General features: G+C 49.1%; 1 protein-coding gene across 3 annotated transcripts in view; it reads right to left on the reverse strand.

Moving 5' to 3' along the window:
- Positions 1-255: 255 nt before the first annotated feature.
- MVB12B (multivesicular body subunit 12B) overlaps positions 256-27,477 on the reverse strand; it is a 63,575-nt gene continuing 36,353 nt past the window's right edge. For all 3 annotated transcript variants that reach the window (XM_032200160.1, XM_032200158.1, XM_032200159.1), the window contains 3 exons: positions 11,723-11,778; positions 9,552-9,611; positions 256-5,214 (listed from right to left, as the gene is read on the reverse strand). In XM_032200160.1, the coding sequence (XP_032056051.1) occupies positions 5,128-5,214; positions 9,552-9,611; positions 11,723-11,778 (203 nt within the window). In that variant the 3' untranslated portion in view covers positions 256-5,127. The remainder of the gene's footprint in view (positions 5,215-9,551; positions 9,612-11,722; positions 11,779-27,477) is intronic.

Raw genomic sequence — 27,477 nt, forward strand, 5'->3', positions numbered from 1 at the left:
TGTTAGAAAGCATCACCTGTATCAAACAAACTTGTAATCTCATTTAGAAATACAAGTAGTTCCAGGTGACACAGCTGAAACTGCTACAGTACAGCAGAGTTCAGACTAAGCATTAACTCATGTTTCATTCTCCTGATGTGTTTTAACTACTTGCAAAACACCCAGGTTTGAGATCTGAAGAAGTCAGCGCAACAACGATACAGAGGGAAGATGTGCAAGCTGGTCCCAAGGAACATACACATGCAAAACAGAGAATAAACTGATTAAAGCAAATTTTATTTAACAATTATATTAAGAATACAGACTAAGTTATCACACAATGAAACTTCCCTTTGTAAAATACAGGAGAGTCATCTAAAATAAATACAAAAGGTAATAACATTCATTAGATTAATGCACAGTAAATTCACTTTCAATAACCCAACAAAATGCATAGCATCTTAAAAAAACACTTTCCAACTGCATAAAAGGTTTCTCTCATGTTCGTATGATGGCATTCAAAACTGTTGCTGTTTACAAAGAATTTCACAATAAATGACCATAATATCCAACCTGTTTGGTGTCCCTGTATTGAATGAATTGAGCAGCACCTTACTGAGCCTTTTAATTAACTGAGGAACACCCTCCCTACCCGCAGCGCTGTTGGTTTATGGCTCAGAACAGCTAACTGACACCGCTCGGCCGCCCCGCTGCCGGGACACGCCGTCTGTTCGTCAAGGCTGGAGGCTGAGGTAATGCTGAAACGCAGACACGTGCTTCAGGAGGGGACTCACCCGGGCAGGGCCTGCAGGGCCCAGGGCAGCTCTGCAGCGCGCCCGGCCCCTCGCACGAGGGGTGCTGCTGGGGGACGTGGCCGCGCGTGGGGCTGGGCTCTGGGCGCCCTCGCCAGGCGCTCGCCCCGCCAGCAACACCCCCGTGCCGTGAGGCGGGCACAGCAGGAGTTTTACTTTTATGTTAAAAACACGGGTAAGCCGAGTGTCGTAGGCACCATTTTCCGCAGCCGTCTGTGCCGTGTGCGGTTTGAAGGATGGCGAGGCAGAGCCACAGCAGGCCGGCCCTGGCACAGGGCAGCAGGGCCGCGCGTGCCCCGCCTGGGGAGCTGCTGCTCCGCGGGCGCTGAGGGACAGGGGCTGAGGGCGGGTGTGGGCCTTGCCAGCTGCGGAGGGCGCCGCGCCCCGACCTCCCTCTGCTGAGGAGATTGTCAGGGCCAAGGGAACAGCAGGCTCCCAGGCTCCTGGACGCGCTCCCTCGCCACCAGCACCCACCGAGCCGCGCCGTGCCCAGGCAGCACCTCCTACAGGCTCTGAGGCTGCAGGTTCGGTTGGAGGAGTTCAGGAAACCAGCAGGGGCACGGGGCGGGTGTGAAACCCAACAAGCCCAAAGGAACGAACTACCAACAACGTCCTACTACACAGGAGGCTCACAAGGGATCCTTTCCTACAAACACTGAGGCAATCTCAGTGACAGTCAAAGGAACGAAGTATGACAAAGTTTATTCCTACACAACTACAGCTACGAGATGCTCCCACAGGAAGACATCTGCTAAGTCAGTCCACACTTGAATTTTACCACAAAGTTCACGCTTTACATTACTTTCTGCACTAATTTCTTGCCTTTCCGTAAGTAACATGTTAGACATCACAGCCTGTCCTGGACGGTCCATGACTCATCTTGGTACGCTCCCTGCTGTGGGAAAACCAGGAGGCAGCACGTCACTACTAACTCACATCGGAAGGTATATTTTACAGTAAGTAAACCCCTCACTGCTGCTCTTCTGTCTCTGTTGCAGAGATATGGATCTGTTGGATAATTTGGCAAACTAATCTCTGCATCAGCCACAAGATTAAGCTACCTGGTGTCCGGTTTTGTTCTAGAAACAGAAAGAAGGTAGCCAAACGCATCTGGTAAAGCTCTGCAAATCCACTTCTGTTGCTTCCCACTGACACATCCCCACCCCTTATGCCCCAGAAGGCTTCCCCACAGACAAACATCAATATCAGGCTCCCTGAATATTTACTGCCTGGACCAGTGGTAGCACACTTGCCTATCCGACAGGGATGCTTGTGCTGGCTCTGGCACATTGCTGTGAGGATGCAAGGACCAGCCCTGCAGTGAGTTACTGAGAGTACAAAAGTTACAGAACTGCAAATAGAACCTGCCTGTGGAAATGCTGATCTGATGCCTGCGATATGCAGAATTCAGAGGTGCAGCAGGAAAGCTTCCTAGAACCAGTGGACTGTGAAGGTAAAATCAGCCACCCTGTGCTGTGCCTCGCTGTGCTTCTGAGTATTGACTCTGAGCCCTCTCGGCTTTGGAGATGTCCACAGTTTTCTAGCCTCAGGTTAGCATGTCTGAGAGCACAACTGGCTTTCAGCAGCTGTAGCTCTTTACTCAAAACATCTCTACTGCACTCATGCAGACATATCATGCTTTTGATAACAGCTATCTTTGAAGTGCCACAGTGCAAAACCCCGCTGTAAAGACCAATTTATCTTCCAATTTTCTTTGCAGATGCATCCCTGAAGTAGCTTTGCTAGGCCAGTGTTAAGAGAAGAGACAGTGAGAACCAACTATACAGATATATCCCGAAGATTTCTTAGATGCTTGTCCCAGCTGGATGTCCTGGCAGCATTTTGAGCCATCCAGTGTTTCTTGTAGGTCACTGAAGAGAAAGCTGAACTTACTACCCCTAAGAAGACTGAGCAAGTGCAACTGTCACTATAAATATTAAAGCACCAGGTTTTATCTCCAGATGCTCTAAGCTAAATCTCACGGGAAGGGACTCAAAGCTATGTGCCCATTTTCCCAAGACACCCATAGGAAGTGCGTGCCTGGATGCTGAGCTTGGCAGCTACCAAAGCTGCTCCTCACTGTGGCATGGTCAGTCCTGCCTTCAGCACAGGAAGACACGGATGGAGGAGGTGCTCCTTGTAGCTGTCTCCCTATCTCCTGGCAGCAGGAACTGCCCCTGGAGCTCTACAGACTCTGCACTGGCAGCTTAGCACTAGCCTTGCAGCCCTTGCTCGCCCACTATCAGTAACAGGGAAGGTCAGCTGTCTGCAACTCTGTTGTCCCAAAGCTATGAGGAATGCACTGCTGCAGTCAGCTTCGACCTACCTGCAGTGTCCACTAAAGGAGAAGCTATAAGTGGATGCCACAGAAAACTACAGAACAAATTACAAGCAGAAAAATAGAACGACAAAAGATGGATGAGATGGGCATACTACTACAGCATAGAGTGGATTTGAACTTCAAGTGAACCTGAGCCGAATGACCAGGCTGCCATGGTATGTTCATTTGTTGATGTCGGCATCATCAATCTAGCCTTTGTGAAGCTTGGCAGTGAGGTCTGGCTTTGCTTTCCTGCAGGATAAATAAGAACTAAAAATGGTGCTGCAACCTTCAAGTAAATGAGCACTTCCAGGGGGTCAACCAAACCTCCAGAGTTGATGCAAATGACATAGCTTTAATCCTTTTGACCAAATTATGACACACCTGCAACCAAATCTGCCTATGCTTTTAAATTGCACAGCCTTGCTTTACAGAGGCAGTTTTAGAAAATTATCACCTGATTAGAAGAAGTTGAAGCACATAACGGGAATCAGTCTATCCTGAATGTTAAGGTATATTGTGCTCATTATCCTAAGAGATATGGTATGGTGCCTTAAAACCAGAAATGAATCTTTGGACAAGAAATATTTTACATATGTACAAATAAAAAATACAAGCTGACAGTACAAAACCTACTGTTAGTTACCATTCTGTCCAACTAGAAAATACAAGATCAACCAAAAGCAGTGCAAAGCAGGTCAGGGCATATATGTGACCCAGACCGAGAGCGGCAATACTGTTACTTGTTACTATGGCAATTGCGTTTCAATAGGGTTAGGTAATCAGTATTTTACAATACAAAAAGTTGTACATTTGAACACTTAAAAATTGCCATTTTGCTGCCATGATGGAGTTTTGTTCTACAGCAGAGACTTGAAAAAGCAGCACAGAGTCAGACGGGCATTTCTAAGTAACTCATCACAACAACCGAGTTCTCCAAGACATGCATTTGACTCAGGAGTGAGCTAAGGTCACCGATCACAAGGAGGCTGAGGTCAGGGTTTAATGCATCAACTCTCATCCTGTGCTACGCCAGACTTCAGTGCTTCCTTCCGTGAGTGCAAAGGGGAACAGGCACATCTCTTTTGTTTTAGCAGCTAGCGGGGCAAAAATGAGAAAACTGTCCAAAGTAACAGACAGGTGACAGCATCCGCCTGGTCAGCAGGGCCACAGCTCAGCAGGCAGCTGCAGCGAGGGGTCAGCATGACGTTGCAGGGGTCTTGCTGGCTTGCCGTCAGCATCCAGCCCAGAAGGACGCATGGGACGCTTGTCACTCGAGGTCCTGCCAGACGCGCGGACACCCTGTGCAAAGCAAACGTGCTTCACCTCAGAGACCGCAGTGCCGCTCGTGATCTCTGTGCTTCTCCCTGTTGGCAGCAACTGAGGAGAGGGCCCAGAGCAGGTCTGAGCAAGTGACCCTGGCTCCACGAGCCTACAGCAAAAAAGAAGACCACAGTCTGGGGTTGAACCTGGCCACGGCAGAGTTGCTGCATGCCCAGACCTCAGCAGAGGCCAATGAAGTGTCTGCCATGGCTTGGTGCCGCCTGCTCAGCGACGTGCACGGGGTGACGAGAGCAAAGCAGCCAGCTTGGGCAGGAGGTCTGGAGTTTGCTGTTAACCGGCTGTTATCTTTTACTCTCTCTCAGGGCTCGCTGCTGAGCATTCCCGATCGTCTGTGAGCTCACAGCTTGCTGTTCACAGGGCTTCGTTACAGTCTATTGTTTTTGTGACTGTCCTGCAGCAGGGTACATGGAAATAGAAGCAACCAAGAGACTGCCAGTCAGGCTCTGAGTAACGTACTCACGTGGAGACTCGTCCACAGCAGCGTATAAGGCCGAGGGCAGCTGCCGAAGGGTTGCACGATCCAAACGCGTGGAGCAACGTGTGCGGGAGGAGGCGGTGCAGCGCAGGGTGGGTGGCGATGGCTGGACGAGCAGAGCTCTGCTGGCAGGGCCCCAGCGCCGCATCCCGCTCAGTAGTACGCGCGCACGAGGCTGCTCCAGCGCCGGCAGCCCCTCAGGACGGCGGCACCGGCGGGCACCTGGTGGGGCTGGGCGGCAGGCGGGCCGCCGCGCTCTGCTCCGTCCTGAAGCTGTAGTCGTACTGTGGGAGAGACGGGACAGAGGGAGCGCTGGGGCACCTGCCTGGCAGCGCCCCCAGCCCCTGCCCCGCCCGGGATGCACGCAACCGGCACGAAGAGCAGCAGGACGGCCCCGGCACGGGCAGCAGCCTCAGCCGCGTCCCCCTGCCCCGGGCCGAGGCCGTGCCTGCAGGGCCCGCCCGCGGCGGGGCGCGTTCGCTGCCCCCCCCCCCAGACCCCGGCTTACCGGGAACGCGGCCGCGCCTCCTGCCCTCGAAGCAGCCGCCCGGGAAGCCCCCGCCCGGCGCGGGCCTCTCCAGCCGCTTCCCACCGCGGTGCCTGCGGCTGTGGGGCCGGCACCGGGAGCGCGCCCCGGCCGCGAGCCCCCGCCGCCCGCTCCGCTTCGCCCCCCGGGGCCGGGCCGGGCTCGGCACCTGCGGGCCGGGGCCCAGGCACGCGGCGCCCGGCGCGGAGCCGCCGCCCGTGGGATGCCGCAGCAGCGCCACCTGCCGGCCGCGCCGCGCCTACAGCACCGCGCCCACAGCAGCGCGCCGCCACCCGAGGCCTCGGCCCGGGCCCGGCCTCCCCCGGCCTCCCGGGGCCGACCCCCGGCGGTGCCGCGGGCGGGGCCGGGCGGCTCCGGGCGGGCGAGGCCCCGGCGGCCGGGAGCCGGCCCCGGCCCCCTCCTTCCCCCCGCGGCAGCGCCGGGGCCGTGCAGCGAGGCTTGGCGGCGCTAGGGGGTGCTCGGCGACCGGCTCCGAGCCGCCTGACGCCGGGAGCGCCTCGGGCGCTGCCCCGCCCGCAGCAGGGCCGGGAGCCTCGCCGCGGGCCGGGCTCCGCCACGGGCGCGGCGCTCGCGTCCCGCGGCCCCCGCGGGCGGCACCGGGCGGCCCCCGGCGTGAGCCGCGCGGGGAGCTCGGGTCAAGCAGCCGCTTCTGTCGAGGCTGCCTTTTAATTGGCAAAGGCGGCTTCATTAATTTTACCTCGGTGTCATGGTGTCACAGCCAGCAGAACCAGCCCCAAGCTAAATAAGCACTGAGCATCATTTTTCAACGCGCAAACACATAAAGATGTCAGCTCAAACTGTTTACTAATTAACACTTAAAAAGACACAAATTAGATATGCGTGGCTAAGAGCAATTATAATCAAGACGAATTTCTCTAGTCATTTGGGAACTGAAAAAAATGCCTAATTGCTGGAACCAATGTTTTAAAAACTGAAATCATGCCAGTTAGCAAATATGTTCATTTAAAGAACATTTCATGTGACTACACTCCGGAGAATTGACTACAAACATGAGAACAAGGAAAAATATTTCTGTATAAAATTAAAATTTTAAGCTCTTTTAGATTTACCACTTCTTCATTAAACATACTTGCAAAGAACAGCCCATGAAAACTTGTAGGAATTAAGTGGTTAAATGAGCTGCCTTCCTTGTCAGTTTAAAAAGAATAATTAATATTAGATGCTCACTTTACTAATTAGATCCTCTCCAGACTTTCAGCTCAATGCCAAGCTGAACTGGAGGCTCGGTGCTCTCTGCCAGCATCCCGTGCGCGGGGCAGGCCTGCGGCAGCCCGCCCGGAGGCTGAGGGCCACGCGGCGTTAGGCAGCGACCACCTCGCCTCCCAGACGCTGACACTGGAAGTTTCCCTACCCGGTACACGAGGACCAGCCAGCACAGCCCCCCTGCAGCCCCGCAAGGAGGCTGCTGCAGGGGCTCCTGCTCCTCTCTGCCCCGTGTCCCCCAAAATGGCCTTGGGCGAACTCAGCTTAAAACCTTCTCCAGCCTCTGCTCCCACCGGGCTCCACCTCCTCACACATCCCCCTAGCGCTCGGCTGTGCGGTTCCAGTGCCTGCTGCAAGGAGACGCGGCCTGAGCACGCAGCCGCTCCTGCTGCAGGCTGGCCGTGCAGTACAGGATTTGCACCCTATTTTCACTGCTTTTCCTGAAAGGGTGGGGTCCTTCCATTTGGCTCGCTGCACAGCTTGGAGGATGGGTGCATACATCTGCAAATGTGGCGACAGAGAACGATAACTCTTGGAATTCTTTGGGAATATTTTTGAATGGCATCTAGCTCCAGGGAAAATGTTCTTGCTGCTCTGGAAATCCAGAAGATTTGTTGTAATGGTGCTATTGCTTGCAAGGGAAATAAAACCATGTGGAAATTCACAATATTTATATGCGCAGCTATCTATGTGCAGACAAGATGCTTCATCAAGGAATATAGGCTGCATAATTATACTTTTCATTACTCTGAAACACACACAGCCTGTAATGGAACAGGAGGGTGTGGGGAGAACCAGCAGGTATCCGCCACTCTTCCCACAGCCACCCCAGCCTAGCCAGTAGCGGTCCCCACGCTCTGCAGGCCCACGAGAGGCTCAGGAGAGGGCTGCAGGCAGCACGCTGAGCTGCCCAGACCTCTCCACGCCTGGCAGGATGGAGAGGGCAGCAGCAGGAGATCTAACACCACTGCGCTTCCCCTCCAGCAAAAGGCACCTGCAGCTGACTGGCGAGAGGGGGACAGGAGGCAGAAGGGCTCGGGGCAGCTGTTCCCCGAGCACTGGGCTCCACGTGCTCAGGGCAGGCTGGGGCTGCCCAAGCACACCGTGGCGGCCCCCAGCAGTAGGCAGGCGTGCCACATGGCAGGACCGCAGCGCCTGAGGCAGCTGGGTGCTTCTGCCAGCGATTTCTACGCTTGGGCAGCATGTTCAGAGCCACCATCACAGCGCTCTGCTGTGCTGACGGATGCCTGGAAAGCTCTGGCATCCAGCCAACTTTTCTTACTCAGCCAAAATTTCAAGGCAGGAAGAGGAGACAGATTTTGTGACTCGCCGGTCACAAGTGATGTCCCTCAGGGGTCGGTCTTGGGTCCAGTGCTCTTCAACATCTTTATCAATGACACAGACGATGGAATCGAGTGCACCCTCAGCAAGTCTGCAGATGACACCGAGCTGAGCGGTGCCGTCGATACAAGAGAGGGAAGGGACACCGTCCGGAGGGACCTGGGCAGGCTGGAGAACTGGGCCCATGAGAACCTGATGAGGTTCAACAAGGCCAAGTGCAAGGTGCTGCACTTGCGCTGGGGCAATCCCAGGTATTTATATAGACTGGGAGAAGAAGAAGTTGAGAGCAGCCCTGCGGAGAAGGACTTGGGGGTCCTGCTGGACGAGAAGCTGGACATCAGAGGGCTGGGGCACCTCTCCTGTGCAGAGAGGTTGAGGGAACTGGGCTTGTTTAGCTTGGAGAAGAGAAGGCTCTGGGGAGACCTCATTGCAGCCTTCCAGTACTTGTAGGGAGGGTATAAACAGGAGGGGGAACGCCTGTTTGTGTGTGTTGGTAGTGATAGGACACGGGGGAATGGTTTTATACTAAGACAGGGGAGATTTAGGTTAGATATTAGGAGGAAGTTGTTCACTCAGAGGGTGGTGAGGCACTGGAACAGGTTGCCCAGAGAGGTTGTGGATGCCCCATCCCTGGAGGCATTCAAGGCCAGGCTGGATGCGGCTCTGGGCAGCCTGCTCCAGTGGCTGACAACCCTGCCCAGAGCAGCGGGGTTGAAACTAAATGATTTTTAAGGTGCTTTTCAACCCAGGCCATTCCATGATTCTATGATTTAAGAAACTGGACCCACAACTGCAACCAAAGAGCAGAGAGGCCAAGAAGAGTCTGGAAGTATTGCTATGCTACCTTCTTACGCTTTGCTGTTAACCCTGCTGGTCTGCACAACAGAGACATCTGTGACCAAGGATGCCCAAAGAAACAAATGCTGCTGAGAATCTTCCTCCTGGTCTTAGACATGCAGCTGAGAAGCAGCTCTTGCAGAGCAGCTGGCTCCTCAGCACCATGCAGCCCAAGTCACACGTGTGCCAAAATGCTCCCTCAGGAACAGTCTCAGTTTGGTTCCTGCCTGTTCCCTAACCTCCTGAAAGACCCACATTTGCTAAAAATGCCAGTTGTTTTTCCTGGTAGCAAGTTACCTGTGGATTCTAATTGAAAAATTATGATGTAGTTTACTTTGTACTACTTAGCTGACTTCATTTGCTTCCTGACACAAACAGCACCTTGCTTGTAACAAACACCTTTTGTTAGTAAAAGAGAAAGGTTGAATAAGAGAGACATCTGGAATTAAATGGAGGCCAGCAGCCTTTGCCACTAGATTCTATGTCTAACACTTCTTTACCTGGCACAAATCACAGATGTCTCTAATTCTGTATTTACTGTTTGACTCAGCATTGACTTCACCTACCAGCAGTGACTTGGGAAAGACAAGACCTTTTCCACAGGGGGGAAAATCTTACAACTACATGAACACAGATCTCATGACACTTCTTAGTGCATGGGTGGGAACCTACCTCCTTCTCGATTTCTGCAAGGGTTTTGATTGTGATGCCCAAAAGATCAACTGGCTGCATCTGGTGGAATAAAAAAACAAAAACAAACAAATGCCAATTTTTGTTGTTGTTTTGATTTTGGTTTTGTTTAAAGTCAGCAAATACTCCATCACCAGAGATTTAGAGGCACCATCTGTAAATGCATGCATAATCCTATTTCTCAGCGCACCACAAGAGAGAAGCAGCAGAAGGCGGTTTAGGGATAACAGCTCTAATACCTTTCTCCCTAAATGGGGACAGCTGACACTCATCACAGTGTCACTTTAAACAGGTAAATCTTCAGCCATCTCCCTGCCACGGGACTGTCATTACTGGAACACGCTTTGTAATACCCCATGGATTTTGTATGGCCACAGCACGCAGGTGTGAGTGGCACCAGCTGTGGAAAACCTTGATCATATTGACCATATGGTGGCAATGGTGTCTAAAGGATCTGAAGGGAGATTAGCATGACCTAATCTTTCTGCATTTGTCCTCGCTGCAGGGGCCTCCAGCTTTCTGGGAATGAAGTCCCATAAACAACCCTTGCAGAAAGCAGTGGTTGTGAAAAACCACATCCAGCTGCCCACACAGGTTGTGTCAGTGAGAAAAAGAATGCATGAAGCAGGAGTATGATGTGAAAAATCAGACACATCTGACAGTTCTGCGTTTGCTGCAACAGCATCTTGTAAATTATTTTAAGAAGATACTGTTTTAGTGATTGGATGGATTAGAGGACTGGTAATGGGATGCCTTTGAGCTCTGGATCACCAACTTAAGACAGTGCTGGGCCAGTGATGCTCAAAAGCAATTCTCAACTGGTACTGGGGTGGGTGCCCGTTCTGAGGTGCAAGGCTGCCCTGCCCAGGATGTCGGAGTTGCCCTCCCTCTGCAGTCACTGCCGTGCTCAGAGCCGAGGATGCGGCACCGTGCCCCGCCGCTGCGCAGCTCCTGGGCGAGCTGGGCAGGACCCCTCTCTGCAAAGAGAAGTCACTCAGAAACATGCTCTGTGCGAAAATAACCAAGCATGTTTTGCTGCTGCAATTGAGATGCCTGAGCTCAAATAATCCCCTAAACCAGAGGGCAGCAGCAATGCTAAAATCATTTTTCTATCCCCTCTTCTGTTTCCTGGCACCCCGCAGAGGTCCAGCTGCAGTGCCATGAGGACGCAGGCACCTCCTTAAACTTCCCAGGCTGGAATCAGGGAACAGGACGCCTCAGCCTCCCGCAGAACTGGGTTTCTGCCAGCGTAGCCATGGCAGCCCCGCTGCGGGGCACCACAGCCACCGGTCCACGTGCGGAATCACTGGCGTTCCTTCAGATCCGGTAGCTCTGAAGGATTTAGGTGATGCCAGTTGTGTTTGGTGTGAGCAGAGAACGCAGGGGCGTCCCGCCTCGTTGGTGCTCCCCAGGCAGTTTTCCAGAGATGCTCCTGCCACCAAGGGCCTTTCGGGCACTGCATCTAGCAGCAAGGCGGTGGGACGGGGGAACCCTGGTTGGCCATGGCGCACGTGGGGCTGACCTGCTAGGGACCACAGCGCCCGTGCTCAGGCACTTTGTGTGCTGCGGCCAAGCAAGGGCAGCACAGCCTGGGCCCCGCTCGGAGGTGCCGTGCCCTCCTCGCCCCCACACTGCTCCTGGCTCTGCTCCCAGGGGTGCGCAGCACGTGGGGGGAACCTCGTGGCCGCCTGCAGGGCAGCAGCCAGGGGTCAGCGCCAGCAAACACCGTGCTGTTCCTGCTGCCTTCAGCTTCTGGGGTGCAAAAGGAAACCTGTGAGGTTGACTGTACTATGCGGTCTCCACAACAGGTTAAATTCAGGAGACCTGAGTATTTGCAGCTTTCTTTAAAATCTAGACTAGGAAATTAGAAGTGTTTCCAGTGCACAGAAGGTCAAATCACCGCTCCTATTTTTAATGGCATTAAACCTTCATCTCCTGGGAGAATTCAGTTTCAGAAAAGATCTGGTAAAAGCTGCTCCCACCTACAGGAAAGTACTCTGAGGTGCAGCCATGGGCCATATCAAGCACAAGGCATGTATTAGACCATACAGAAGAAAAGATCCCAGAAGCTGGTAATTTGTGTTAATGCTATGTGATCGTTCTCCATGAAAAGACGAATTACAGACATGGGAAGAAGAATGAAGGTAACTCACCCCTTCAGGAGCGCAGGCAAACTTCTCTGAAATCATAAAAGGTACTCCATCCATCGCTGTAAGGGACAAAACAAGCAAAAACGTCACATTTCCAGCTCACTTCTGACATGCAGCTCCACACATTCACAACAACATATCAAGTGTACATGGCATTGACATTTGATTGATACCTCATAGAAGTTATTGCCAATCTTTTCTCCCTCTAATCTCCCAGTGTTTTCTCTGTTGAAGACAGCTGGGTTAGTTCCTACCGAGTCAGGAATTCGATAAACCCTCCCTGCTCTACCCACATATCATTTCATGGTCTCGGTTTTGAGTCTGCTTCCAACTTGGTCCAGCTGCCAAAAAAGGACAGCATTTGAAACTGCAAACAAATACGAACAGTTTAAAAGGACAGACATCTATTTATCGCTACCACACAGAACAATCTGAGCTAACTTGGTGTCCTAACCAGAGGAAAAGGGAAGTACCTCGTTCAGATAACTTTCACGTTTCCAAATACAAAGCAGTAGGTAGGCACTGCTGGGCAGAACCACAGCAAGCACCTCCCCATTCCTGACTGCCACCACTGGAAATTCAACAGCCAGCAATGGAGCTTGAACAAAATGCAAACCGCATCTGGAGGACAGAAACCAGTGAAGTAGCTGGAGACACACAAGGACATGTCACTGTGCTAGGCACTCTCTGTAGCACCACCGTAATGATATTAAAAGGATTTTTTCTATTTATAATGTTGTATATTATTCTCAGATATTGCAACAATGTTCAGTGTTTTTGTCTTGTTATCACCACCTTGGAAACTTCACAGAAATCCTCCCACAGGACATGTCAGTACAAGTGAACCACTTATTTTTAAAGCATGCATCTCAACAATTTCCACAAAGACTGAGAAGGGCACATTTCTAAGCAGAGCGCAGCCCCAGATACACATGCTTTATTTCAGTTACACCTTTAAGTCTTTAAATTTCAGCTCTTAAAGAAATAAAAACTTCAAACTGGAGCAAGTTTAACTCCTGAAATGCCCTTAAGTAATCCTCAAATAGGGTTTTCTTTCACAGGGTGTGTGCATGAACCCTGCATTTCCCTACTTGATTTTTTTTTTTTTTTTTTTTTGCTTTTTGATTTCCCAGCTGCCATCAGCACCAGTGAGTTACCATGTTAGTGTTTTAATAACAGCTATTTAAGAATACTTAGCGTTTTACACTCACTTTGTATATTTTCAACATAAAAAAAAAAAAAAAACAAAACACAAAAAATCCACTCCAGTGGAATAATTTCATTATCAAAGGTGCTATGTGGCAGCTGCAGTGTTACATGAAACAAAAGGAAACAGATGAAAAGCAGCATCACAAAATCCAGGAAGTTTTGAACCTGAAAGACCATCTGCATTTGTTATCCCGACAGAAACCTGCTTTGATCAGTCACACGCCAGCTTTTGTAAAGTAATTTAAAGAATAAGCCATGGTGCGTTCGCATGTTCCCCTCTTGCCACCCCCGTTGCACTGCCTCCATCGGTCCTTCGGTCCTGACAGAGCTCAGAACTGCAGAGCAAGGCAGCAGATGAAAGCAGGGTGTGCCAAGGGCTCAGCAGCACAATTAGCACTCTCCTAAACAAACGAGCTTCAACAGAGCTGTAATTAAGCAGGCCTGTAATTAAGTATATGCCCTTTATCATAACGATCATGCTTAAAAATGGCATGATGCATGGAAGTGTGTTATTAATGCTGCAATCCCAAAGCGTGGGGAGCGTGCATTGAGCTGGCGTATCGGGCCTGTCACTAGGCTGCTTGTAAAACACATTAAAGGGAAAAATCAGAAAACAACAAGCTCATTCAACAGTCCTTTCACAGCCAGGCACCAGAGACGAGAGGATTTAAATACCCACCAACTGGGGAAACTTTACACAAATGCAGCTCCAGGCTGTCCTTGCAGGCTGCACCACCAGCCCCGTGCTATGCCAGGCAGTGGGGGCAGCCTCCTCTGGGTGCCTGCAGCACCCGTGTCATGGCCAGGCTGGGAGCAGTGGTGGTACTGGTGCCGCTGGGGAGGGCGGCTTCAGCGTGCAGCGGGCGGGAGGCAGACGGCTCTGCCAGGGGCACTGAAGCATCGGGTGGCAGCAGCTCCTATGGCCCAGGCCGAAATGGGTGCTTCAAAAGACATCGCCCCATTCCCCATGCCTCACCCTCAAAGGAGCTGAGTGTGGTCTTATTAACGCTTGACACAAGAAGAAAGAGATTCAAAACTCCTGTTACCAAAGTAGTGTTTTTCCACATCTACAAACAACTTCAAGGATGAAGCACCTGACCTCCTTTTAGCCACATAAATCCAAATCCAAGAAGATTAATAAATGCAGTGACGATTAGTTCCACCAAAATGCTGAACTGGTATCTGTTAACGTCTCTGTCACACTACGCCTCTCCTCAGGTTTGGAGCGTGCTTGGCACGGGTCCTGCACAAAGCACGAATCTGAACAGAAACCATCTGCGGGAGAGAAGAGCGCTCTCAGCAGCGGTGCTGGGGAGCGCTGGTGCTGCGCGTGGGGCTCGCGTCCTCCTGACACAGCCAGGCTGCAGCACCAAGGCCTCCCAGCGGTACGAGCATGCGGTGGCAGAGCAGGTTCCATTGCTGCCGGCGCAGCAGCGGTGCCCAGCCCTGGCAGACATCGCCCTCCGGTGCAGTACAGCCACACAGCACAGGCAGCAGCAGGGCAGCGATGGGGCTGCGTATGTGCGTGCACACGCCATGTGTCCAGCTCACCATCACCCCACAAAGAGGGCAACATCCCGCTCCAGGGAGCAGTCCCAAGGGCTGAGCACCCGATCCAGCAAGCAGGCACCATAGGAGAGAGCTCCCCTGCTGCACCGTGATCTGCTGGGGGTGTCCGGCACCAGGGCCTGGGCGCGAGTGCCATCGCTCGCCCCCACCACACACCACGAGGCAGCGTGCAACTGCACTTTACAGCAGACAGTTAATTTCATAATAAAGTTAAATGAGACCAGAACTGTAGGAGGCTTTTAATTCCTTGTCTCTTGTTCTGATGTTGTGCTGTAAATAAACATCAGCAGCAGCCTATGATTCCTTTTTTTTCTCCTCCCCCTTTCTCCCCTACACCTCTCTCCACTGGTTTTCAGACACTCCTGGCAGTCTCTGATGAAAGAAATACTGCGCTGAGATGCTGCCCGGTGTTGTTTTCACATCAAAACTGACCAGCCACGCTTTGGGCTGGAGCTACAGTTCTAGTTTTAGCCTGGCCAAGAGCTGTGCAATGCTCCTTAATGCCTGCTGGTGCCACTTTCAGGACGAGCATCCAGTAACAGAAGGGGAGAAGAGGAACTGGTGCTAACAAATGATAAAGTAAAACTCTCTTTCCAAAGGCAAAATGTACTGATTCAGAACAAAAGAGGTGGGTGAAGTCCCCTTTTTGCAGCATTGCTGCAAGTAGCATTACTCATACCATGACATGAGCGAGCTCATGTAACAACCCATACAGGTTTTGACATTTTTAAAAGGTTGTAACTTTAAAATGTTTTAAAAGATCTATAAATTGCCTTGCTCGTGTCACTTAAAAGCCTCCTTACACAGGTAGACATAGATTTTCTTGCCCTTCATTGCTTTTACACAGTTTTCAGGCTTTGTCCATCTGGCCCCCTCTGAGCTCCCACCTCACGCCTGCCTGTGAGCCTGACCAGGCGCTGTGCACAGCACCCGCTTCCGTAGGCCAGGACAATGGCATGGGACACACCAAAGGATTTTGACTTTTCACATGACTTACTGACAGCACCAGGCTGGCAGCGCAGCACGGGCAAGCGGAGCCTGGGCCTGAGCAGCGGCCACCACTCCGGAGCACCCGCAGCCCCCACCTCCAGGCAGAGCACGGCGGGGGCGATGGAGGTGAAGGCGCACGGCCTCTCAACGCTGAGGCTTCGAGGGGAGCTGCAGCGGGACAGAGCCCTGGCCACACACCTCCTGCCACCTCCCTGGCACACAGGGGCCGCGTGGCCAACAGCAGCGGGAGGGCCTGGCAGAAAGCTCCGCGCTGCTCCCCTCACAGCACCGCTCCCCTCACCGCAGCCTCAGGGCCATGGACACCCCCAGCATGGGGCGCTGCGGAGGGCTGGCAGTGGAGGAGCAGCTTCTCCCCTCCCCGTAATTACAGCTACAGCATCTGCAACAGATTAGGGAGGTGCCTCCACTGCTCACTCTCCAAATGGAAAAAAATAAAAAGGGAGTTCAGAAAGAAGAATGTTTTCAGTGGCTGTTTATTGTCTCTGAGGAACAGCTCCTCCCTGAGGGTTATATCCAATTAGCTCATTCACTGGAATTAGATAAGAACCAAAAGGAGCCAACTGCCAGAACTGCACGCCTGCAATCGAACCGAGGAGGGGAGCATCTCCCTGCAAAGCCCTGACCAAGCTGAGGGGAGACTGGGCTGCTGGCACCACGCAGGACCGCAGGAAAGCACGTCCAGCTTCTGCCTGGTTGCTGCTACTTCATCATAATTTACTAAGACTTATTATCAGCCTTTAAAGGGCATGCCACAAAACTAGGCTCTATAAATACAACTTGTTAGCTCACTTAGAAATTCACTCTTTAATATGAAGAAGTACTGTCACCCTCCTCTAAGCACACGATAGATGCTGCCTTCTGTGCTGCAGACTCCAACTAAATCTCAGTTGTCAAATTAGTAATTCATCTTTCTAGAATAACTATATTTTTAGCAAAGCTACCAGATTTAAATAATCAGACCTGCCAATGCTACCCTAATTTAAACATGCTGACGAACTTTCACAGGCAGCATCAGTTAACATAATGAGTTGCTGGATGACAAAGAACTTCAGACTGTAGTTCTCTACACTACCCAGTGTAATAAGCACTTGTTCTCTTCTACAATGTACACATAAAAGAGGAATCTAAATAATAATTGCTGTAATTATCTTGAAAAATATGTGGTGATTAATGGTGATTATGAAAATCTGTATAATTGTTCATTGAAATCTCCAGTGATCAGATGCTTTCTTGAAACAGCCGTTAATGAAGAACCTAAGAACACAAAAAGCATCAAAACTCAAGCCAAGCTCCTGACTATTGTAAGTGAGGATACGATTTCACACAAACACACACACATCTCGGTTTTAACGCCTCTTGTGAACTCTCCGCAAGAGGTTTTAAGATGCCCATGATGTTATGCACATGTCATTGCAGTTCAAAGCACGAAGTTCAACCTGTTATTTATGCAAATAATTAATTACTCTTGTATCCAACTAGCAGTTTGTCATGACACATTAATGACTTGATAGACTTCTATGAACTAGTGAACACAGGACAGCAGAGCGCTTTTATCGTCATTTAATTTAAAAACGATCCTGTGTGAAATTATCTAGTCGTGAGTGATGGAAGCATAAAGAACAGACTCAGCAAAGCTTCTTTTGGATCATTGCTTTATTAATGGTAACGTCAGGGAAATGAAAAATGCTAACATTGTCATATTTAGCTCCTGGGTATAGATGAATAGCTGCCTCAGTGCTTGGCGGGTTCAGTTTGCACACTGCAGTGAGCGCTAATTCTTCACACCACTATTGTGGGGATACACAGCCGTAGAAAAGTTTATATACCTCAACTCCCAAGGAAATAACAGCTGTTTCTGCATTTAAATTCTCACCATAAGCTTTTATAGCTTTGGATTTCTTTATTGCTTTTTCTGCATGGCCTTTTACACTCAAATTTTCAACCTCTGATATTAAAAATATTTAAGTAAGTTCCTCACAAAACATTTTCCTACATTACTATGAAAATTAAAACACTGATAACAGTCCCCTCCCCCCAAAAAAATGAAACCCCCCACAACACGGGATGTACTATTGCCACATGTAAAATTTAAATCATCTTAGATTTTAGAAATAGCTTTCTGTAATACCGCACAAGTCTTCAGATTTTCCCCAGACCTGAAACACTGTTTCAGTGTTTGTGTTTTACCACAATGGATATCTCATAGAACAGCCTACAGTAATACCATAAAAACAGCAAAGCTCGCCTGCTTAGAGAAACTTAATTTTCAGCTAAATGACACTATAGGAAATAATATCTTCACTGCTTTCATCAGGAACTTGGAAACGTGCAAGAATTAGGGCAGGCTGGGCACAGACTGCTGGTGCTCCAGCGATCAGAGTGGGCAGCTATGTGCACAAGCCAAGAGAAACCACCGATAAATGGGATGAACGTGGAAACACCATGCTCCCAGGGCAATGCTGGAAGGTTTTGCTCTCCTTTTCCACAGAGCACAGCCTGGTGAGGGCAGCACAGCACCTGGGCAGCCCACCCTCTTCCAACAGAACTTGCACATACACAAGAGACTGCAGCCCGTGCCATCCTGTACTGCACAACAAGAACAAGGGACAGTTCTGGCAATCGAGGGCAATAGATTACACGTGATCAGGGTGTGACTCACTGGGGGGAATAGGGTGCAAGGCAGGCCCTGCTCTCCTGAGGGACATGTGCCTGGGGCGCGGAGGAGGCAGGGCACAGGGCAGAACCACCAGCACCTCAACAGAGCACTCGGTGCCCTTCATCCCCTACGAAGTGTGCAGGGCTCTGGAACTGCAGTGAGTGCTTGGGCGTGCCTCAGCCGTTACAGTCACACGTGGAGGACCGCAGGACACCAACATCAAACACCGAAGGAATGTTATGTGATCTCAGCGCAGAGGAAAGTCATTCACAAGTGCGGAAAAAAAAACCTTTTACAACAGCCTGCAACGCATCAAGAGGAAGATGCAAGCTTTTCAAAATACACCACTCTTTTCATAATGTACAGCTAAGCCTCCTACTTCTGTATTTCTGTACACAGTAATTTAAATAGCAGCCTGAATAGTAAACATGTGTGTGTGCTACTGTGCACCGAGTCCCAGATGGAACACCACCACTCTGCATTTCCAAATCACTAATGATAGCAAAATCTCAGGGGGAAAACAAAAGCAAACTCTCCCTGCGAGCTCTTGCCAAATCCTCAGCAATCCGAACGCCTGCGATTGCCACAGGCTGCACTCCTCAGATTCAGACACCGCCCCCCCAAATGCACACTTATTTGTTTAATGAAGTGCCCGCATATCAAGCAATTGACCACTGTTTCTTCTGGCTCGCATCCAACTCCTCTGCAGCCTACCAGGCACAGCCCCACCACCAGCAACTTCTCAGGCAAGAGCAGGGGACGTGTAGCTGCTCCCCACCCCAGAGTCTGCCACGACGTGACAAATCCGCGGCAGCCTGACAGTGTCTCCAAGACATATTGTAGTTTACGTTGTCGCTCGGGCTTGCCATCTGTGCCGCTGCTGCAGAGGCTGCTGTCGCTGGCGGTGCCGAGAGGATCGGCAGGTTGGCTGGCCCCACACAGCCCCTCGTTAGTCAAGTGTGCTGATGAGAGGAGACCAGGGCAGTCTCCAAGCAAGCTCCACTCCAGCAAGTGCTGCCATGGCACGACGCAGGGTGCGCTGGGGGCTCTGCCCTGACATCCGGACCTGCCGGTGCCAGCCCCAGCCACGACCCCTCGCTGGGCTCGGCCTGACGGGCCAAGGCCTCCGCGTTGGTCCTGCTGCACCAGCACGAGGCGAGGCGCCCTGCCCCACAGCCCGCCGTGCTGATGGGCCCCAGCACTGCCCAACTGGGGGCACCTCGTGGCCCGCAGCCGTACCCAGCTGGCTATGGCAGCTCCTCCGGCACTCACAGGGCCGCCCCCGGCGCTGCCGCCAGCGAGCTGCGCGGGCAGGGCGCCGAGGAACAGGCCGCGGAGCTGGGCCCTGCCTAACGCTGCCTCCCTGACCACCGAGAGGAGCCCCAGCAAGGGGAACAGTTTACAGCTTTTCTGTTCATCTTGAAATGACATTGATTAAAAAAACAGACCTGGATTAAATTTTCATTTTTGCTAATTTGATTGTCAGCCTTGATTTTCTCTATTTCCTGCACAGCTCATGACACAACATAATTAGTTCTTTACTGCTAGATCAAGCCACGAAAACACTTGAGAAAATACTCCTGGTTTTGATTATTTTCCTTTTCTTTTTTTTTTTTTTTTTTTTTTTTTTTTAAATAAAGTTAAGGTTAAGTACTGCATGGTAACAGCTAAATAGTACCTTGGTACCACGGCTATATCAGCACCAGAGAACATGGATAGACTTCAAACAAGCTCTTCAAATTGCAAGTGTTTAGGAGCTCTTGATTTTATTATTTTTTAATAAAATGTCTCCTTTGAAGTCTCTGCACTATACTAAACTTCAAAGATCACACCTAAGCATGTGCTGCTTCCAAGCAACAACCCTTAATTAATTAGACCAGAGCAGATACAAAACAGGGTACTTGTGCTGGGCTGCAGAGGAATTTAAGCAGGTCTCACATAAGGACAGCGACCCTCGCGAACAGCAGCACTGAACGAGAGGTATTCCTCCAGCCCCTGCACGCAGGTCTTTGTGCTGAAGAGAAACACAGACATTTTTCAATTACTTTCAGCTCTAACTGTAACGATAGACAGACTCCGTGGAAGTCATTAAACTTGTAATGTCTGTCTGCAGTGGAGACGCAGGCATACAGAACTCGGGCTTGAGCAAACAGTTGCAAAAAGCATCTCAGGAAGCACCCACAATAGCTGCAGTGTTCCCTGGCAGGCAGCTGTAAATTTCTCCCTCTTGATGAGAGAAACATCCTGCCCAGTAATGGCTGCTTCCTTCCAGCACTTGTATTTTTTTTTCACTTCACTAATTTTCAGTACCACAGGTTAGAAGCAGGGTATATTACAGAAACACACTTCATTTTGTTACAGTATCTGGCCCTGGAAGCTTTAATTCTCCTTTGCTGAGACACCTACAGAGGTGGGAGGTTGTCACCATGAGAGGATCTTTGGGATCCCCCTGCTCGAAAGCCTCTCTGTGCTCAGGGGGCCAGGTCCCGTGGGGCCAGAAGCACTCACAGGGGCAGCTGCGATCCTGCTCAGCACCAGCACCCCACAGCCTCCAGTTGTGCAACCAGTATATGTCCCACAGGGCTCCCTGTGTGAGATACAGGTACACTGCACCCTCTCTCAATAAGTTTCTTTTAAAGATGTTTTTATTTTTATTTTTTGTTTTTTATTTTGAACATACATGCAGCTTTTTGCTCCCAGCAAGGGCAGGGGAAAGGCACTGGATGAGCTGTCACGTAAACGGCATGCTTTCCATACCAAGGCATCCCCAAATGTGAATGGAGAGCAGAAAGGAATCACGAGCATGCTACAAAGGAAGGTGGCGGGACTTGCATCTCCCTGCCCAGTAGCTCACTACCGCCATTATCACGAATGCTTGCTTCCTCCTGAAATCACCAACTTTCGCTCCAGGGACAATACTTCTCCAGCCAAAGCAGCCTTGTCAGGGAGCTGATGCCTTCAGTGTAGGAGAGGCTGCCAGCACGGCACGGGCAATGCCTGTGCTGCACAAGGGAACGCTCAGCTGCCAGAAGCTGTAACAAGGACAAGCCCAGGAACTGAGACGGCCGGGCAATGTCTTTGTGCCCTGGGTTTCTCACAACACACCCCGCACCACCGGCTCTTCTGCAGGACGAGAGGTTTCAGCACCACTGCGTGGCAAGCCAGGATCTGGATCTCCTAATGTAATTTACTTTAAGTGCTCAGAGCCATTAGTGGAGCCACATATTTCTATCAGGTAAATTTCATTTGCATATGCAAATTATATCTAAATACATTGCACCATTAATATGATCACTAATTACATAATAATAGTCGCCAATCTCCACACAGATCAAACTTACAGTTTTGTAGCTATTAAGGAAATTGTGCTTTGTAATTAAGATAATCCTCATTTCCAGATGCTAATTAACTATATAATAATTAGCTTCTTTTGCTAATGCAAATTAAGTATTTTCATCCTTACTGGTAAAAGAGTTGCTTATCACTTAAAAAGAGACAACCTAGAAATAATCCCTCCTCCCCTTTAAAGGTGAAAAGGTAACTCCATTTTTATCAGTCTCATTTGTGAATGCAAATTAGCCCCGATTAATCAAGTCACAGATAAATGCGCCCATCTCATAGCAGGAGTGGTCGCCCAGAGCTTCCCTCCTGCCCTCCCGGGGAGAGGCACGCTCAGCGCCCACCAGCGTGCCCCGCGCGGGCGCAGCGGCTCCCAGCGGGCACGGGGCCGAGGCCAGCCCCGGGCGGGGGGTGCCCGCGCACACCGTGCCGAGCCCCCCAGCCCCGCACGGCGGCGAAGGCGAGCTGGCACGCTTGGCGGTGACTAATGAGGTCTACCTGCGCGGGAACAGACGGCTGACAGCCAGCAAGGCCTTCTTGGCAGGATTCGACTCGGGCTGCGATGCATTCATCATCTGCTAAACCAATCCACCAGCTCCACACCACCATTTGTCATTAATTATGCTAATCAGCAAACCATTACTCTCTGATGACACCACAGCACTTATTAGCTAGTTATGGCTTTTCAAAAGCACGGCTTATTGTGTATGCAAGTGCCGCGCATACATTAGCCTACAGGGAAGAAATGTCCAATTATGAAAAGAAGAAATTTGCTATTATCTCCTTCTAACAAACCAATTTAGTAATTATAAAAGTCTCCGAACTCAGAAGGATTTTTTAAGAGCTGAGTGATGAAACTGGAGCATCTTGTTTGCAATAACTTTCAGAGTTGGAAGTAAAGTGAAAATATGGGAACGAACGGTTCTTATTACACATAATTACAATTGTTACATGCTAACGTGAAATGATCAAAAGCAAAGAATTTATGAAAATTAGGGCCGTACTGTCTTTTTCCTTAAAATATCTATTTATTTTAGTAAATATGCAACCAGATTTGTGTAACGTTTTACACGTTTACACCAGCTCTGGGGTATACACACTCACAGGAGCGCCCACGACCGCCATCAACCCTTGCACGCCCAGGAGAGAACTGCTGGTAAGGCTGAATGACCTTGCAAAGCCCGTGCAAGGCATGCTGCAGGAAGGCAGGAGGCGCAGAGCTGATACTTCCAGAGTGAAACAGATTCAAGAGGGTGTCTGCAGACTCGACTGAAGAGCCTTATTGGAGCACCCAATTCATTTACAATTCCTAAGTTGTTTTGCTCACTGTGAGAGGAATACTACCAATTTTAGAAGCTTAATATGTGTTAAGAACTCATTAATATCATCAGAGTAAATGGGCCTATTAAAACATCTTTAAGCAATATCTGAACATAAATCTCCCTAAACTATATTTAATGACTGTACTTAAGATACATTATATGCAAGTCTTAATGAGACATTAGATAGCATTTTGGAGATTAAAATTAGAGAATCCATATAAAGTCTGTCCACTTAATGTAGCCTTAAGCTACACTGATGAAAAGCATTACTACCAAATTATTACTTCATTAGAACAAATATTTTCTAATCATTTCTGATTTATGCCATTAGTCGTTTCCCTATATATTATTCCTCCATATAGAAAAGTATACACAAAACAATTTTCTTGTTGCACAGGAGACGGGAGGAATTTTGAGCTTTCTAATGGCTGAGTTAATTACTTGTCTTTTTTCTACTGAGTTAAAAATAAGCACTCTTTACCAAAGTCCATTTACTGTATCCCCACTTTTCTAATTTAATTGGAGATTTTAATTCCATTAACCACAGGGTCATTTTTTAAACATTTGCTGTTTTGCTTTTCAAAGACTAATAAGACGTCTCAGACTCAGCCCTGGACCATACCTTCAGCCCCTCTCCCCACATGCATCTACGTGCAGCAGCGGAGACCTCAGGACAACGCCCGGCCCCTGAGACGGGGCCGTGCTCACGCTGCTGTCCCTGACGCCAGGGCACCCACGGCCGGGAGCCGCGAAGCCGTCTGTGGGCAGGGGCACCACCAGCCCCCGAGCTGGCCGAGGAAGGAAAAACAGAACACGTGTGACACTCAGCGCCGTCAGAGCAGCGCTCCACGCAGGCTGCAGGAGGGTGCAACAAACGCTGGGAGGCAACGAGGAAATTCGACGGAACCGGCGCTGGTGCCGGAGCAGGCGGGGCCCAGCCCGAGCACCCCGTGGGCACGCGGACCCCAGGCACCTCCTCTGAAGGCAGAGTTCACACCAACCCGAACCACAACAGCCTGCTTAGTGAGGGGGCTTCACGTGTGGCTTGTTGTGTATGAACAGCATTTCATTAGACAAATGAAGCCCTGCAACCTTCACGAATGCTGTTCACTTACGGAATTATGCCATTGAGATATCCAGATTACGATGATCAGGGAAAACACCAGTGACACCTCTTGATAGGATTCAGCGCATGCTGCCTGGATGACTGCTGCTCCCAGTAAAACAGCCTAACCGCACTAGTTATTTTTAAAAAAATCCTTCTCTATTAGATGAAATCTGTACCAACAAGACTATTTTCATTTGTTCTGCCCAGATCTTCTATGCAAAAGAGAGAACATCTCATTGTAACAATTTTGCATTTTTAACTGTGCAAATTAAGCATTCTTCATAAATAACAGCCTGGTTTTCTGCACTAGAACTCCTTTTTATTAGCAGCACAGTAACGAACAATGAGCAATGTGTTCTATTATTCTTTGTCAAATCACAAAATACTACATTAGAATAACTCTGCTGGTCAATGTAATATAGTAGATTAAATTCAACTTCTGTGCAAAAACCACTGTAAAACAGCATGATAAGAAGGCTATAAAAAATTTAATTTTACTCCAAACTCCATCAGAAAAAAAAAATGGTGTGAAAAGTAATTTTGCATAATCAGTACACGCCATCTGGAACAATTAACCGATTTCTATAGAACTATGAGGATCAGTCATATCTGCTTATTAAAGATCAGAAATTATACAAGTAATAAATCCTTGAAAAAACTAAGCGTACTCCCGCCTGTCAACGCTATTTTAACTTCAAATACTGAAGAACGCCTGATAAGGCTGAAAAGAAGAGATTAATATATGCAAATTACATCCAGCATTTAAAATCCCCAACAACTGTCTCTGGTTTTCTGTCCCTTATTGCTGCCTTTATGTTTTATTCATATACCAACTCACCTGTCACTTCATAAGCTATAATATTATGGGGGTATTATTAAACAGCATAAAGCCGTGCTTTAATTGGAAAGCTTCATTGCATTTTCCAATTATTTGGAGTAAATTAAAAGCAGATGCACATAGTTTAATAAGGAGTCTAATATCAGTTCCGGGAAATCAAAATTCATTGTCATTACTATGCCGTGATAGTTTTGCAAACTGTACTCAATTTCAGAGGTTTTGAAAAGAAAATCTGTCTATGCAATCTGTTAATTGTCATTCGGTTAATAACTGTTTAAATATCCAAACCGCATAGCGGCTTCCTATTTAAAAAAAATTAAACTACGGCACTCAGAAAAGCAAAACAAATACAGTGCAGCCCACCTCGGAGGTTGTGCTCCACAAGCAACTGGTGCAAGTCCTCGGGAGCAGCCACGCGCCAGCGTCTCTCCAAGCAAGCGCAGGTCGGCAGCAGCGCCCTGATGGCACCCTGCCAGCAACACCTTCACCACCGTCCCCACGGTGGGCACGGTGCGAGCCCCTGCCCACATGCCTGCCTGCACACCTGGGGTGAGGAACCCGGCAACGCTCCGGGTGGAAATCCACAAGCACTTCCCTTGGAGGACATGCAATCTGAGTAAAACGAGTGAAGACCAAGTCTGGCACGTTACAGCGTGAAAAAAATGAAACTTTACACACCGGTACGCAGCTTCATGGGATAACAGACTAAATGCATGGCAAAGAGCAGCACCGCAGCCAAAACCTTCATACAGCTACAGAAAAATGGGATGGTGAAGACAATTTCGCTTTGGACTACACCAGGTTAATCAGAAAAATCACATGCCTGAAAAAAATATAGAGAAAGCAGAACTCGTGGCTTCATCTTTCACCGTCTGGTCTGAGCCCACCTGAGCGTAGCACTGAAAACACGGGATGTTGCACTACAGCAGCAAGCGTGCACAAAAATCTGTATACCACAGATGAGCAGAATTTAGTAGGAAATATGCTCCTTTGAATCTCATTAAATACAGTATTAAATAACACTTACATTTCCCTCTCTGAAATACGCAGCTGCAGCATCTTACATGAGCCTTCAGTCTCCCTGCACTGCTGGTTATTAATAGAACCTCTTATATTTTGAAGATTATCCAGGTCTCTAAATCCAAAGACTGGAAATTTCAATAGGGCAGAAAAACAGGATGACTTTAATCTCAGCCCAGTAGAGGTTTAGATGCAGAATAAAGCTTGTGTCACAACTTGTCTGGTGTTTTTTTGTTTGGACCATGCTGACTAAATTTTGGTGTCACAAAAATAAATTTATTCTGATTTTATTCTCAAGAAGTGCAAAGAACAAACATGTGGAAATCTGGATCAACAGTAAAATATAGCACGGGGCCTCCCCCCTTAGAGAGAAGAATGTACTAAAATACATGAAGATAGGAGGGTATTGCAAAACCACCAGAAACTATGCAGGAAGATGAAGATAAAAGCAATTCTTGTGCAGTGATCCAAAAAATAGCATCTTTCTTTTTTTCAAAATTACCTGTTTTAATAAAGCAGACACACTGTGCCAAGTGAACCATTTAATTATCTGCAAAAATGATGAAGCAAAACAATAGTTTGCAAAAATAAATGACTAACCTCTGATTAAAACGTCTGTCCTCATTACATACAGATAAAAGATACAGTATCTTCTAAAAGAAAATGTACATTGAAGAGAAGTAAGTGGCAGTTGTACCACAGATAACCTGACATTTTGCAACAAGAAAGAAGTTGACATATGGGCACTGAAATGTAACGAAATCTTTCATTTTTCTTCCATTTCTTAATCTAGGAAGACCAGGGGGGTTTATTTATTTGTTTGTCCTAATGTGGCACATGCAACAAGGCACCCTTGAGTCAATCACAGAGCACCGGAAAAACCGAGCTGCCAGCAAGCAGAGCAGCGAGCCACCCCCAAGCCCCCCGGCTCCTCAGCGATGCGCCTGCACCTTCCTTCTGATGCATTCCAGAGCACAAGGGCTTCAGGACTGAAGGCCATTCTGAATAATCCAACGAGCTCCAGAAAGGACAGAGAATCTGGAAGCAAACTGCTACCATAAGAGCAATGTGTAAAATAAATCCTTAAAAAAAAAAAGAAAAAAGAAGAAGCTACCCACAAAAAGTTACGAGTCTCTTTGCCAAGGTCTGCATTATCCCATACAGGAAAGCACCTCCCTTCTCACCCCAGGAACCCACTGACTGATGTTTTTCCAGATCCTTAGCAGCAGTTTCCATTCCTGGATTACAAACCAGCATTGGAACAAACACCATTTACCAAATCCTCCCAAACCTTCTAGAAGCACTGAATACCTGCGGCTTTCTGGCCCTGGCCGTGACTCACCAGCGGCTCATCAGCGGCTCAGCGCGATGCAGCTAGATTTTTTTATGCTGTACGGAAAGTAAGGCATGTGCACTATTGTTCACTGTCCAAGCTGAGTACCCCAGGCCTGAGAAAGCCTTCTGCCATTTGTTCCTTACAGGCATTCACACCGCAGATTTGCAAAGTGAGAAGCTTCATTCAGGGATGTGACATCGATGGTATCCAAGCTTCAGCCTGGAGGACAGGGTGTTTTCCTTTGAAAGAGTATGGAAACCTTCATCTTCAGTTCAATATAAGCAAAAAACTTTTAACATTTTCAGAAAATTCCAGCCATAATTAGCGATACGGTCTGAATGGATAAAAGG

This window comes from Aythya fuligula, chromosome 19 (assembly GCF_009819795.1).
Source record: "Aythya fuligula isolate bAytFul2 chromosome 19, bAytFul2.pri, whole genome shotgun sequence".
Classification (NCBI taxonomy): domain Eukaryota; kingdom Metazoa; phylum Chordata; class Aves; order Anseriformes; family Anatidae; genus Aythya; species Aythya fuligula.